Source organism: Amphiprion ocellaris, chromosome 1 (genome assembly GCF_022539595.1).
Source record: "Amphiprion ocellaris isolate individual 3 ecotype Okinawa chromosome 1, ASM2253959v1, whole genome shotgun sequence".
Classification (NCBI taxonomy): domain Eukaryota; kingdom Metazoa; phylum Chordata; class Actinopteri; family Pomacentridae; genus Amphiprion; species Amphiprion ocellaris.
The window spans coordinates 31,920,732-31,936,884 of NC_072766.1; the positions used below are offsets into that span (position 1 = coordinate 31,920,732).

The 16,153-nt window shown below is 39.8% G+C and overlaps 2 protein-coding genes across 9 annotated transcripts in view; both read right to left on the reverse strand.

Moving 5' to 3' along the window:
- The window catches only part of LOC111563323 (multiple C2 and transmembrane domain-containing protein 2-like), a 47,813-nt gene extending 43,698 nt beyond the window's left edge, over positions 1-4,115 (reverse strand). For 2 of the 3 annotated variants that reach the window (XM_023262358.3, XM_023262356.3), the window contains exon 1: positions 3,959-4,115. The gene's annotated coding sequence lies outside the window, so the exon portion shown is untranslated. Of the gene's footprint in view, positions 1-3,765; positions 3,922-3,958 lie in introns of those variants that run through there. The other variant, XM_035944506.2, reaches the window with a different exon arrangement.
- A 7,183-nt stretch (positions 4,116-11,298) lies between these two features.
- The window catches only part of LOC111563330 (myocyte-specific enhancer factor 2A-like), a 67,679-nt gene continuing 62,824 nt past the window's right edge, over positions 11,299-16,153 (reverse strand). For all 6 annotated transcript variants that reach the window (XM_023262366.3, XM_055012636.1, XM_023262365.3 and 3 more), the window contains 3 exons: positions 14,456-14,582; positions 13,669-13,771; positions 11,299-12,481 (listed from right to left, as the gene is read on the reverse strand). In XM_023262366.3, coding sequence (XP_023118134.2) covers positions 12,148-12,481; positions 13,669-13,771; positions 14,456-14,582 — 564 coding nt within the window. In that variant the 3' untranslated portion in view covers positions 11,299-12,147. The remainder of the gene's footprint in view (positions 12,482-13,668; positions 13,772-14,455; positions 14,583-16,153) is intronic.

Sequence of the window (16,153 nt, forward strand, 5' to 3'; positions counted from 1 at the left end):
GGTTGTCGTTCCCCATAGTAGGGGGCGTTTTGAGGAAGTCGCAGATAACATAAAAGAAGGACATAACTTCCTAAAATGAGCAGCCAATAGGATCCTTACACTCACAGTCTGCATCTGGTGAGTCAGACTAACCTGGACACAGCAGATCAGACCGGCCTCAATTACACTTTCCTAGTTCGGGAAACTAGATTTTGACTTAAAAGTATAAAACTCTTGAGCACTAAATGGACAGTACATCCATTTACAGTACATCTCTCCTGCCAGCCCAGTCAGGGTACACAAATCCAGCAAAGTTCAAGGAGATGCTGAGGCCAACCATCCATCCCATAGACAACCCTGTCCCATCTCACTAACCTCAGTATCAGTCACTTATCTGACTCTCTGACGTAAACAGACAGCCAATGAGATTGCCTGCAAAACAAGATTAGTCTCTTAGACCATGACAAACAAGCAACCAATGGTGCAGAGGTCAAGGGTCATAGCATTGAACAAACTTGACTGTGAGCCTTAAATGAATGATGATGGATGGAAAATAACATGGGAAACATAGAATGACCAAGTATGTTTGGTTAAAAACAGAAAAATGCTGCTTTTGCTCATCAACTAAATTATAAGGTGGAACACAGGATAAAAATAACATACACTGAGACATACAGTACATGTATTATATAAAAACTAAACTTACATACAAGTAAATACTTTACATTAAAAGATTTAGAAGACTGCTGATAACAAAAGCAAATGCATCTGTAAAACAAGTGTGTACATGGATTAAAGCATATTAAGACGGATACCTTCGATTACTGACCACTGCAATATAGACAGGTCAGTGTAAATGATCTATATACATGGATGCAATGTTTTATATAATATGATGTGATAACTATAAAAACATTTATCTATACCTTTTTTGATTTCATATTGATGATTATGGCTCATAGCTCAGGAAAATCTGAAATCCCGTATCTCAAAGTATCACATTTCATTTCAGAAGTAAACTACTATTCCAACAGTATAAATACCATGTATGTCTCATTCTAGTTGAGTACATGTAACAACAATCTTTGGGAACACTGCTGACTTTATCGTTGTCATGAAGACGATCACTGACACCTCTTCTACAAGCAGCCACAGAGGGTCATTGCTGAAAAGGCTGGCTGTTCACAGAGTGCTGTATCAAAGCATATTGATGGAAAGTTGACTAGAAAGTAAAAGCATGTTAGGAAAAGGTGCACAAGCAACAGGTATGTATGCAGCCTTGAGAGGACTTGTGAAGAAAAGCTGATTCAAAAAAAAAAATTGAGAGTTTCACAAGGACTGAGGCTGTTGTCAGTGCATCCAGAATCACCAAGCACAGACGTCTTCAGGAAAGAAGCTACAATTGTCACATTCCCAATATCAAAACGCTCCTGAACCAGAGACAACGTCAGACGCATCTTACCTGGGCTGAGGAGAAAAAGAACTGGACTGTAGCTCAGTGGTCTAAAGTCCTCTTTTCAGATAAAAGCAGATTTTGCATTTAATTTAGAAATCAAGGTCCAAAAGGTCCTTGCCATTGTGTAGCATAGAATACTCTTATCAGAACTATCGCAGGAACAAGAGGTACAACTTTGTTGCCCATATGAAGGCACGAGAGGAAGTAAACAGGGAATCCCAGGACTCTCCTTCAACTGGTGTCAGCAAATGGTGTTGAACAGCGTCTTCATCTTCACCATCACCACTTTCACCAAGGATTAGTGTTTCACTGTTTTTCATCCTGGATTCTTGTCACCAGTCCCAAACGCCTTCACTATACTTGATATGCTCATCTACACACTGCTTGAATTTTACTACCTGCTATATATGTAGTATATTTAAAGCCAGAGCCTTACACCATAACAGTCAACATATGAATCAATTTCAATGTTAGCTTGTACTTTGTACGTATCATCTAGCTTATCATACATGTATCCAACTGTGTTATATGTTCCTTGTTCCCCATCCTCCTCTTCTCCCATCCTTCCCCCTCTCCACCCCTCTACCCTTCTACCTCTATCTCTATACCTCTCTACCTCTATTACCGCGAAAGAGTGTAAAGACTTTTTGTTGTGTTTTGGAAAAGCAGAAACAGAAAATGTAAGAATTGCAGACGGAGTGGTCAGAACTAACACAGGTAACAACACAAAACTCAAACATTACAGTCAAATTAAAAGATGGATCACAGCACTAAAATCATATTTCAGTCCAGTGTGTCTCTAAACGGAGAGTCACACTTGTAATAAAAGGCTCAGTCAGACTGTACCTCAACATTTATGGTAGCTGCAGAAGTGAATGCCGAGTATGAAATCAGTGCTTTTGAAAGTTAGTGGACCCTCTTTAGTATATACATGTCAGCAGCTACAGTACGTTCACTTTGTTCGTTTTACAGTGCAGAGTGGTAGGAGAGCTGGTGTGCTTGAGGTGCAGTGACTGGGCAGGGGTGCATGGAGAGAGACGAGGGGGCTTCATAGATCTGAACAGTCTAGAGGAAGTTACAGTGTAGGGTTACATCTAAACCATTTAAAGGAGTGAAGGGTTCAGGTTTCATGGAAAAATAAACTACTATTATGTACAGGTCAGGTAGTCTGATTATTGAGATTCCAGTCAGTGTTATTAGAAGAGCTGGAGCAGGCTGACACACGTACTAGTGACACTAAGAAAACCCTGCACAACATCTACTGTATTACTAATTTCATTCCTAAATGAGGTCACCACAGTTTGAAAAAAACAAAGGCTGATTTTAGAAAAATCCTGATAGAGCGCGTAACGGATGACAGTGTTTTAAAAATCTACTGGGTTAATCCGTTGTTATATGTCAAAGCACTTTTGCTGACTGGATCCTCTAAATTTCAGAGATCTGGATGATGAACAAGCAACGATTTCCTCCTCCCAGAAACAGAGAGAATTTAAATGATCTTTGTATGAATTCCTCTTCTGACAGCAGATACCATAAAACTGACAGGATAGAGTGCTGTTATTTTAAAAAGGCCTACAGTAGACATTGTTCTCATATTGACACGTGTTTTTTAAGAAAGGTAACAACAGTACTGTTGCAGGTCACAGACATCAAGGCTTTTTAAAGGCTTTTATCTATTTTTTTCCCCAGCCGGTGGGTTGTGTTGAGTCACAGCATTACTGCTCTGTCTTGTCAAAACAAGACATGAAGCTGTTTCCTGAAACTATTTCACAGTTTGTGGCTCATGCACTTTGATATGAGGCAAGACTCTCACTTACTGCAGAAAACATACAAAAACTACTTAAAACAGCTCACACAACAATAACAACAAAAAAGCAGTCTCAGAAGCTTTCACATTTATGGCTGTCAGCTTCATGGTTGCAAGTTTTGTGTGTCAACAAACATGACCCTAAAAGCATATGTGGGTCTGGAAAACATTCTATACCTGTCAGTTGTCATTTTACCCAAGAGAGGTTTAAGGAAATTCCTGCATATTGGTCAATATATTATACCTCACAATTAACAGCGTTTCCTCACTGTGTACTTTCACTGCTCTTTAACTCAGCATTTAGTTCACACAGAGCCACAACAGTGCAGGACATGTTGGCAGAACATGCTCCTTACTGCAGGTGACCATGATTAGACAGCCCTGTCACTGGAACTAGCTCTGTCTGATGTCAGTGCTCACTTGATCACATTACAACTCTATTAAAAAAATAAGAAGAAAAAGGTTACACAAGATCTGTACGTCTGCGAAATGGGGGGAAAAAAAGAAGAGAAAAAACACTGACTTGCCAAATATTTGAACGACAAAGTGCTAAGAATCCCACGAAGAAGACAACTTCAACTGGCGTTTCTTCACCTGTCCGCCAGGTGACTGTTCCCAGCAGGAGGACCTCACCTGGCCAGCCCCACCTCGAAGGCCCCCACAAGCACAACTTTCTGCTCCTCACTTAGAAAAGGGAATAACAAAGTAACTCTGACCTTCTTCCGCGGCTGGGAACCTCTGCCGAGTGTTTCTCCTTCACTTCATGGCTGCTGAACACAGTGGTTGGAAAACCGAACAGCAACAGGTCTGAACATCGAGCGTAGTCTGCGGCTCCGACAGACTTCCTCCTCCTCATCTGCTGCACACAGAGTCAAGGGCCGTACAACGAGGCCGCTGAAAAGGCTTTCAAAATAAAAGCATCTCCGGCCAGGCGCTGTTCAATTTAAATGTTTCTTGTAACCAAACAACTGTGACTAAAGACATATTCATAGTTCACAGTGTAATCACGCATCACATTTACTAAGAAGAAAAACACTCAGAGAGAGAGCAGTTGTTCATTCCCAGAAAGGCAGCATCGTTTTTTTTTTTTTTTTTTTAGAAATGCAGCATTTGTTTAGTTGCTGATGATCAGAAATCATGGCAACATAAAATGTAGCCATTTAATATAGATCTACCCACAAACAAAATGACCTTGCACTGAGCACAAGCATGTGTTATGCATCTGTACATTATGTGTCCTAGATATGTAGCAGGCGGCGGGAATTGATGGGAGTCAGAAACACCCCCACAATTTAATCAGTTGTTCCTTGTATGATTTCTGACAGATAAGTCCTGATAAGTGCGCAGTAGCCAGTTTGTAGTAGGATCACAATCATGTGATCGTCAGCAGGCAGCTGACGTAGTGTTCACTTGTTGTCATAGTTACAGTGATGCCGTGCCGCTATCTCACAATGATATAGAAATCTTTAACAAATCTGTGCATCCAGACTATAAGCTGCACCACTGCCAAAATCGAATCACTTGGTCCTTGTGTCATTTCTGACATGCCCTGAAAATTTCATCCAAATCTGTTTGTCCATTTTTGAGTAATGTTGCTAACAGACAAACAGACAGACAGACAAACCAACACCTATCGTCACATAACTCCACCATGTTCCTTAGCGGAGTAATTGTAGGCAATATTATGGTATTGTTTGATGTTTTGAGTGTGTGTGTTTGATATGTCTAATATTTTATTTTTATCTATTTAAATCCACATTAATTAAGATGATTTACGGATGGGTTATATATGTAAAAATTAAGGCATTGTCTCTTCCGCAGTTATACTATGGGCTATAATCTTTAAAATGTAATAATCAGGAATGAAATAAATCATGAATGCATTAATAATATTTCAGTCATGATGTCGGAGCTGCAGTCACTTTTTGACAGGCCATAAACTGCATTATATGAGTTGAATTTGACCTTTAAAGCCTTTTCACACAGATAAAAGACAACTGGCTGGGTCATAATCTGAGCACAATGCAGAGACATAAAGGCATTGACAGTTTTTGGTTGACTATCAGTTTTTGGAACAATGCCTGTTAGAAAAGGTCTATAAAATTCAATAAACTGTAGGGTAGACACGTTTTAAAGACATCCAACCTTTCAGCAGCTGTAGCCTTTCAGTAACCAAATATCGCTGTTATAATAATAATATGGTAGCAATCCAATGGTTATAAAACGTTCGCTACACTGAAGACTTTCAATTGTTTTATTTTGAAATTTGAAAGGTTAATTTTCCGGTAGTTTCTTACTCTGCTAACTTGACTAAGCCGAATTATTACATCACTGGCATGCCAGCAAAGAGCTTTATTTGGCAAACCTCTTAGTAAATTAACCCCGTGTTGCGTTTTGTGTCATTTAACTCCTTTCTCTTCTTGTCGGTGGCCTAAAAAAATTCAAACAAATACAGAATTCGACTTCACACATGTTTTGGTAAAACAAACAAACAAACAATCAAACAAACAAACAAACAAACAAACAAAACTGTTTGCTCCACACAACTGAGGGCAGAATTGGAATGTATTTTTGCCTGAAATCTCTTCAAGCTACAAAAGTCTAATCATTTTTGGATCTAGATATGTTGAAGTAATCTCAAGTTATGTATCCCTGCTGTGTTATGATCCTGCTCTAGCTCCTGCCCTTCTTTCTCTTTCTTCCTCTTTTCTTCCTTTTTCCTTCTTCCTGTCTTTGTCATCTGTCTCTTTTGTATTTTTCTCACTCATCCTGTCATTCTCTCTCCCTGTTGTCTCTCTCTCATTGTCTTGTCCCTCTGGCTCCCTCTGTTTGTGTCTGTTGGTCTCTGCATCTGTCTGTCTCCCTTGTCTCACTCACCTGCCTGCATCTTGCTGATTGCAGTGATGTACATCAGCTGCAGTAATTAGTTCACTCTTTTCACCTGTTCTCTACTTCACCTCCTGCTATTTAAGCCCTGTGCTTTCATTGCCTCCCTGCTGGATCATTGATCCACGTTCCGATTTCCCCCCTTCCTGGATTTTTCCCACATGGACTCAGTTCTCCTCCCAGATTCTCACCAGCCCTGCTTTAGTCTCCAGCCTGTGTCTCCTGTCTCATCTCAGGCCTTGTCAACACGTAGCAGGGTTTTTGTAAAACCAAATATCCTGCCCCCTCCATCTAGAAAAAAACTTAGGTACACACCACCTCGTTTTTAGAAAAAAACTTCATCCACACCTAACCGCATAAGTGCGTTTTTCAGCACATTCATAAGCATGCCCGACCTTTAGGTGGCAGTAGTTCCCCAAATCCTAGCAAGGTGGTGGAGAATAACCGTCCTTAACGTCGTTCTTCGCCTGTGTTGTTGAATGTGGAGCAGTATCTGGGCTTGTAAAAACAAGCAAGTAAAAAGCGCCTGTCCAAGAAACAGCGCCCAAAACCTTGTGAGAGCATCCATACTGTTACCGAATGTAAACACAGGTCGCATATGTGACGTAAGAACATATTTTGTCGCAGGCGGTGACGTTTCAAAACGCAAAACCCCGGTTACTGATGTCCACATGCAGACGCATAAAACGGAGAATTCGCAAATCTTCACTTTGGTCGGAGTTTTTAAAAAGAATCGTTTTTGATGACGTAAATCTGCGTTTTCGTGTGGATGATAGGCCGAATCGTAGAAAAATATCTTCGTTTTGTGAGATACCCGGCTACGTGTGGACAAGGGCTCAGTGTACTGAGTAACTGAGGACTTGGCCTCTCTCTATCTGAACTAGTATAATTCTGATGCCCTGCTCTTTCCTGGCATGGACACTCCTCCTCTGATTACTTACTGTGTGTTGTTATACTGACTAAACTGCATTATTATATGTTGAATACAGACAGAACACTTAAGAGCTTAGTTTAACTAAAAACAACTAACATAGCATAGTTCATTAACAAAATAATCCTAACATTAAATATTTTACTATGAAGAATTATGCTTTTATCACTGACCAGAATCCCAAATTTATAACTACAATTTCATTTAGCTGACATTTTTATCCAAAGCGGTGTACATCTAAGAGTAGATACAACACAAGCAAGGATCTAGTCAGGAGAAAACAACCTGGATAAGAGCCGTAAAACAAGTTCAAGTGTGATAATAGGACTGTGGTGTCTACAGGCAGTGCAGACGTAATATGATTTTTTTTAATTTATTTATTTTTTTGCAGTCTGTCATGTGCAAAGGTGTTCAGTGAAGAGCTGGTTTTTAATCTTTTCTTAAAGACTGAGGGACTCTACAGATTGAACAGAGTTTGGTCACTTGTTCCACCAACGGGGACCCACAGAGGAGAAGAGTCTAGCTATCGACTTAAGATGGTATCGAACAATACAGCTTCTTGAAAAATAATTTTTATGTAACCATTTTTATCTTTGACTGTCAAGTAATTCTACATGTTGATACTGCTTCACCCAGTAAATCATTGTTTACATAGATAGTCGGCATCGGTGGTTATGTTACATGTTGCACGTTTCATATCAAACGGTTTTCTTCTCCAAATTTTCAAATTCCTCCTCTTCATTCATGTCTTACCTTCTGATAGGCTCCACTTCTGCCTTATAACACCTGTGGTGTAAGCCAGGTCTGCTTTTTACTGATAGCTGACTTGCTCAGTTCATTCAGTGAACTATTTATTTCCTGTTTGCAGCAGGCTATTGCAAATGATCTATCAACAATCTGAAACAGCACATATTATCAGTGGTCTTTTCTGTATTCACGCAGTCTAATGGCCTCTCAACGGTATCATTTTTGCTTGTATTTTAATTTTTCTTTCTTGTCTCACTATTGGATAACCACCACAGCTTCTTCTACAGTTGTAACTTGCACTCTGGCACTGCATTATCTGCCTGTAGACACCTAAACAATCTGACACATCTAGATTCCTGACACCTTTTACACTCTAAAAGTCATCCTGAAAATCAGAATAACTTTTACAGTATTCTGATAATACATACTAACATGTTGTCTTTGTTTATGAAATCAAAAGATGGTTCGTTCTGCTGTAAAAAGCTGCACCAGGAATGTGTTTCAAAACTTACCCTCAGGTGTCTTTGCCTCCTTCTTTAGATTTACACTCATGGTCTGATATGTTTTTCATCCATGCAATCACTGTGGTTACTCGTTTGCAGCGTTTGCACTCCACCACACGTGCTACCTTGTGCTAAACCACATGTTTCAGTTTCTCAGCTTTAATCCTCTGCTGCTCATTCACACAGCTGCTTAATGAATCCTAACTCCTACAGTTAAACCCCTACAAAGTTCATTTCTCTCATAAACTTCATACGGCCATAAATTCACAGATTAATTTAGTGCAATTAAAGCAATATTTACTCCAACCATCTTCATTTGTAATATGAGTTATCAGTTTATGTGTACAACCTTAAACCTTTATGTTTAGTGCATCAAACCCATAAAGACAAAACCAGTTTAGGTATGTACCTACTATTAGAGAATCAATTACTGATCTAATTCCATTCTTTTTTTGCAATTAGTTGACCAGCTTCATTAAAATGATCACCCACTCAAACAGAGTGTATCCTAAAAATAGTATGTTAAACAGAATATTCCCTCTCATGAACAATCAAAACCAAATCCTTTGGAAATACTTTAGTAAAAATATAGAGTCAAAGGTAGAAACTCATTGCAACAAAAGTGAATACAGTGAAGCTAAAGTAAGTACAGTTGTGATTTCCAGTCACTCTGTTTACATGAACATGGTTATAAAATGAGCTGTGAAACTCAGAACATTTCTAGTTTTGGACGTATGGCCTGTGTGTGTCTGCATCATCACAAAGATGGACAAGGAAGGAGGAAGATCAGTGGAAACACCGTTGCAGCAGTAATCAGGAGGTGTAGATCGAGATATATATTGTCCTCCTAAGCTTACACCATGGACTGTGGAATACTTTAAAAATGTAACAGAAAAAACTACAAATTTAGCAATTTAGTTATCAGTGGAAATCTGAGTTTCTGTGACAGCTCAGACAGTGCGAAGAACTAAAAGCAAGAAATAAATAGCTGGAAGGACGGCAGAACAACACAGTCTGACATTTGATATCCTCAACACAGAGGAGGATTGAGCCTATCATCAAATGTAAAGAGGGATTGTTACGGCCACTGGTGATTGTGTGCCATCCTGCTTCTGTGGTGGGTTTCTTGGGCCTTTGTATAGGGAAACAGTCTGTGTAGGACCAGCTGTGGCTGGTTTGAGAGCCTCTCCAGAACCCCAGCTACCAGTCATCTCAGCTAATGAGTCTGGAGTTGAAGACCTGCACTCCAGCCCTTGTTCTCATCTTGAGTTTTTGTGTTCCATAGCCACTGAGGGGTGGCTTCTCGGAAATTAGAGCTTCTGTTAGCAGCTGACTAATTTGGTGAGAAGCTACTTGTGTCCTGTGTGTGTCCTGTAGCCACTGAGGGGTGGTGATTCGCGTGTTTTGTCTTGTTAGGAAATGTGTGTTTTGAGGCGTAACTTCACACTTATTTGTATTAACTTCTGTTGTTTGTGGTGGATGTTGCTACTGTGTTTAAGTTTGGCTCAGGAGTTTAGTTGTGTTGTTTGTGTTGAGCTAGTTTAAGAACTCTGTTAGCCTTTGTTTGGTTTTATTTGGTTCTTTGATTTAGCAACATCTACCAGCCCTGTTTTCCTGTGTTTGATCACTTTTGTGTTAATTTTAACACCCACCTAACCAATTACATCTGGTTACTCCACCAAGGAATGCGTGTCTGTCTGTCTGTCCATCTGTTTGTCTGTCTGTTAGAAACATTCCTCAAAAACAAATGGATTTGGATGAAATTTTCAGGGAAGGTCAGAAATGACACAAGGACCAAGTGATTCGATTTTGGCAGTGATGCGGTTTACAGTCTGGATCCACAGATTTGTTAAAGACTTTTGTATCAACGTGAGATAGCGGCATGGCGTCACTGTAACTATGACTACAAGTGAACACTACGTCAGCTGCCTGCTGACGATCACATGGTTACAATCCTACTACAAATCCACCACTGCAGACTTATCAGGACTTACCCATTGGACATCATACAAGGAACAATTGATTAAATTGTGGGGGTGTTTCCGAGTCCCATCACTTCCCACTGCCTGCTACATATTTAGGTCATGCGATTCATCTGTACATAACATATACATGCATAACACTTGTCTGTGCTCAGCGCAAGGAAATTTTTTATTAAAGATTTCATCCGTCGGAAATGATACGACTGAGCAGCCTTGGCGGAGTACTACGCTCTCTCAGTGCTCTTGTTGATGGTTTTGTTACACCCAGCTGACCCTAGCAGTTGGGTCATAATAGGGTAAGTACTGAAAAGATTTGGGTCTCTGCAATCAAACCTGACTGACTTTTACTAAACTGAGTTTCTTATATGGGGCCTGTATGTTTTATTATGAAATATTTTTAAAGGAACTGCTCAGCTTAGAAGTGATGTAATTATTAAGTGGTGGCAGAGTTTTGGAAGATTTGACCTTTAGGTGATATTGCACAGGAACGTACTCACTTCTATTGTATACTGTAAATAGACACTACTGTGAAACATAATGTTGCCAAGCATCTATGCGCATAATCATGATCATGTGTGCACATGACTATGTTTTTTTTCTTTATAAAGGTTTTTTGGATTTTGCCTTTATATTGATAGGAACAGCAGTGATAGACAAGTAAATGACAAGCATTAAAGGTCAGGTCAGCAGGGAATTCGGGACCCTGCTGCCAACAGCATTTGCACTCGTGTATTGTATTTGGTTTTTAGATGTGCGGTTTTCCTGTGAAAAAGACAAATTGTCCCCTAGTTAATAAAGCATATTTCATCTCGTATGTATTTCATCATCATGTATTGTCACCTTATGTTATCCGTCTGGCTGGATTTTGCCCTGCTGATGCTATTAGGCACATATCTCAGACAGTTTCTTTTCAACAGCTTTGTCTTGGTGTAGTGTACAAAACACCTAATTTGTAAAAATAAAAAATAATAATTCAAAAAAACATTGTCTAAGAGAGGGCAGCCTGGTGTACTTCACAAAACAGATTTATCCAGCAGACACTTGATGAGAAAACATAGGATAATGCTCTGCAAATATGGCAATCATCCACAAAAATATATTCTTGTAAAACATGGTGGAGGTTTCATAATTCTCCAAAGCAAATAAAACAGATTGACAACACTATATAGTTACACCAAAAGTGATATATATTAAAGATACTATATACAAAACAATAAAGATATATTTCGGTAGTACATAGTCCATGGCTTTCAGTTTGAAATCTCAATGAAATATTGTATTATTCTGTGCACAATATAAAAACACACTAAACAACATAAAAACAGTATACTGCTTTGGCTTATATAAATAAGTGTTTTTATAAAGAGTAACAGAGATGACCATGTGGAGGGAGTATTGCTTTCATGTTTGACTCAGTTAATGTTTGAAACCCTGAGAAGTTCAGAATGAATTGCCTGACACCCAGTGGGAGACATCTAGTAGCATTTCTCTGTTTTACTGCCCATATCATGAGCTCACAGTAATGCTTCTTCATTCTTCTGTGTCCAGTACCCCACAGGATATGAAAATGACAGATTGTACTTCAATTGGACCCACATTTATCGATCTGTGATGCTTTCATTGTGTTTAAAACGTGGAATTTTCTAAAGTACCATAAGATTTTCAGACAGTTTGACATGTTTATCAGATCCACAATGATCAAACTAATCTCGCTCAATCCCTCTCAAAAACCAAGTTAGGAACAAAGATAATTTAAAGAAAAGTTAACAGAGCATGTCAATAACACCCACATTTAGTCTGCAACAGTGTCCTTCCTGCATTTGCTCCGATGACATCTCATCATGTGACTCCAGGGTCTATGTCACCCAGCTGTCCATTCGCATTCGTTTGACCGTCGGGCTCTCCCTGCCTTCAGACTGACTCGCAGGAAGTGGGTGGAAGTCTGACCGTTGGTGCTCCTCCCGGTCGCTGCCGCCCTCATGGGAGCTGCAGGAGGAGCTGACGCTGTCTGCAGGGGACCTCCTCATCTCCACTCGAGCGGATGAGGAGGTGGAAGAGTGAGGATGAGGAGGGACGTGAGGATGGGTGATGTATGCAGATTGGTTAAGGTGGTCTCGGGGTGGGGAGATCGGCTCGGCTTTGATATTGATGTTGTGGTTGGTGTTGATGGAGAGACTGGAGCCTCCTGACCTATAGACAGAAGAACAGGCTTGTTTAAGGTTGTGACTGTGAGCTGAAGGTGCCACCTGCTGGTGTAACTACCAAATTTTATGGACTGATGAGACGAAGATGAACCTTTACCAAAGTGATGAAAAGACTAAAGTTTGGATCAAGAAAGGATCTGCTCAAGATCCCAAACATACAAGCTCATCTGTGAAACACAGTGGAGGTAATGTCATGGCTTGGGCTTGCATGGCTTCTTCTGGGACCTACTCATTAATCTTCATTGGTGATGTAACACATAATGGCAGCAGCAAAATGAACTCAGGGGTACACAGAAACATTTTGTCTGCCAATTTAAAGAAAGATACAATCAAACTGAATGGGAGAACCTTCATCATGCAGCAATGACCCAAAACACTGCCAAAACAACAAAGGAGTTCATCAGGGGCAAGAAGTGGAAGGTTTTAGACTGGCCAAGTCAGTCTCCAGAAGTCAACCCTAGAGCTGCATTTCAATTACTAAAGAGGATACTGAAGGGAGTAACCACCAAAACAAACAACAACTGAAAGAGACTGCTGTGAAAGCCTGGAAAAACATCACAAAAGAAGAATGCAAAAGTTTGGTGATGTCAGTGGGTCAATGCAGTTATTGTAAGCAAATGCTTTGCAATATTAAGTTTTATTCACTTTAATCTATTTTAAGTGTATCTGTTCACATAAAAATGTGGTGTTCTGTTACAAATAATGCTATCTTCTAAGTTGTTTCACACATCCAGCTGTAAATACCTGGAAATAAAAGCTCAAATGTTGATCTCGTCTCTTGTTATTCATCATTTGACGGGCCCAATGCAAATGATTTCCATTTACAGCAAAAATAAAGGAATTAGTCTCACTGTTCCTATACTTTTGGAGGGGAGTGTATATAGTGCTTTGCTATTTCAACTAAGTAAAGGATCTGAAAACTTCCTCCTGCAGTGAACTTGTGTAAAAGTGCACTCATGTCCAGTTTATTACTTCAGTATTTAACCAGTCTTTTAGCTCCCGCTGGCTGTCTTCCTCTTCTGCATGTATGACTTCACCTTTGCTGCACACTGTATGTGTTGGGTGATTTTTAATGAATGTACATAAATAATGTCCACAAACAAACCAGGGTAAACAATGAACCCTATAAAACTATTAATTATGAAAGAAAAGTTATTTGTACCAGGTACTCACCCCATGGAGCTCAGCTGGTGTTGCTCCCATGGTGCCATGGAGCCCAGAGAGGGGCCTGTGGTAGAGCTGAAGCCTGACAGCTCTGCACTGTTCAAGGAGTAATCTGACAAAGACAGGGACGACATGTTGCATGATGGAGCTGAAAAGTATTAGACTGATACACTGAATCAATATGATTCTTTTTCTCAATATAATTTTAGTAGGGGTCTACAAATCTTCTGTGAAATTTTGCATACACTCCCATGAGTAAAGCTGCTGGGCCATGTGAGACTAATTCACTTTCAGTAATTTTTGGAAAGTTAGTGAGAAAGAACTTTAAAGGAAACAAGCAGATTAGATAGACTACATTGAAACTATGGGCCCCAAAGTACAATTTCAGCACAACAAAAGTGAATACATATGGAATTTCTGCTTAAAGTTAATTACATTATTTAGTGAGATTCTTTGTCAGCTTTGACAGATGACCCGTTTCCACAACAAGCACTTGTTTTTTTTATAACTTGCTTGTAAATATATGTAAATGCTTTTTTGCTGTTTTTTGGTTGTATTTTAATTCTGTTTTAACTGTGTAATTTTAGTGTTTTTTTTGTTTTGTATTTGCTGCTGCCGGGATTCCCTTGAAAAAGAGGTTCTTAATCTCAATGGGAATTCTTCTGGTTAAATATAGGTTCAATAAAAAATAAATAAATTAGTAAATCTGTCATAATCAGTCCATATATGTGATTCTTCCCTTTCTTAATGCCTCATTCTTAGAAACCTGCAGGAACCAGTAATAGGATATTGGTACCATTGCTGTAGGATGAACCGATGCCAGTGTAGACCAGACTCTGGTGGGGCAGACTGGGTGTGGTGATGGAGACAACCGGTGTGGATAGAGGCTGACTGGACTGACTGCTGCCCAGTCTCTGGTTACTCTGAAAATGGAAAAAAGAAAAGAAAAGAAACATACACTGTCACAAAGTCTACAAGCTGTTTTTCTGTCCTGGTATAATTGTTATACTGATCGATATAACTGATCCTGTCATGCTGTGTTTCAACCACATGATGTCACTATACACTCATTTTCCCCATGGATTCTCTATGGCAAGTGCTTTCAAGAAAAAGCCAAACCTCAATTGCTTACTTTTTTTTTTTTCAAAACCAACCTGCAACATTTACTCATCCTTTACTTACTTATTTCCCACAACACCTCAAATTTTCACAGACCGATCAGGAACTTACTGGGGTTTGGCATTATTCTCAGAAAAAAGAAGTCTGTAAGAATTGCACATACCTCCCAATGACTGCAGTTACTGTTAAAAACCCTTGTAAATTCATTTTAAGACAACTGAGTATTCACTCAGTATTTCTAAACACAGACTGTCTACTTTATGAGTCAGTTTTCCTTTGCAAAATGGAAACTACCTTACATCTTTCAAAAGCAATACTGTCCTCTAAATTTGGTTTGTGTGCTGAGATATGTATTACACATTTAAACTGGTAACAATTGCATCAGTGATTTGTAATCAAGCCTATTGCAATTATACAAAACCACCTGAATATCAGCAATTGATTCTAATCAGTCAACATCATAAATTAAGCTAGAAACAAAGTTGGTTCAGCACATCGTATATCTGGTGGGAAAGACCAAAACTAGTGGCTCTAACTCCTGTCACACAGCACTCTGGTGCTGCAGCCTGATAATGTCAGCAATGACATCACCCTGAACGAGGTGATTCATTCACTGCTGAATGACACACACATATAAACTGTGGGTTAACAAACCATTACATGTCTGAAACTAACATGTATTCAAAGCTCACCCAGTGTGAGTTCCTGGACAACTGCACTGTTTCCCTGCTGTTTTCTGTGGTATCCCTGCCACAAAGAGCAACAAATAATGCAGCACAGTATCCAAGTAAAAGCTAGCATGGTAATGAGGTCACTGACACACACCCTGTGAAGAAAAGTAGACCTGCTCAGGTCTGTGTGAGTGGTATGTTCTTGAATTTGAAGATGTTCTTGGCTGTTGGTGTAAACCACACACATTAAACAAAGCATACTGCACACACTTACAGTAAATGAGGGCATAAGTATGAAAGAGGGGCTGCACAGTGATTTGGTGGTTAGCACTTTCGCTTTGCAGCTAGAAGATCCTCGGTTCGTGTCCTGGCCTTCCCGTGGTCTTTCTGCAAGGAGTTGGCATATTCTCCCTGGTTTCCTCTGGGTTCCATAGTCCAAAAACATGCAAACTGGTAATTCTTAATTGTCCATAGGTGTGAATGTGAGTGCGATTGTTTGTCTGTATATGTGTGTAGCCCTGTGACAGACTGGTGACCTGTCCAGGGTGTCCCCTGACTTCACTTTAAGTCAGCTGGAATAGACTCCAGCTCCCCCGTGACCCCAATGAGAATTAGGCAGTGTATAGATAGTCCACTAGACACTAACCCTGGACCTGGAGGTATCTGGCAGAGCCTGCACCCTCACAATTGCTTCAGAGCACAAA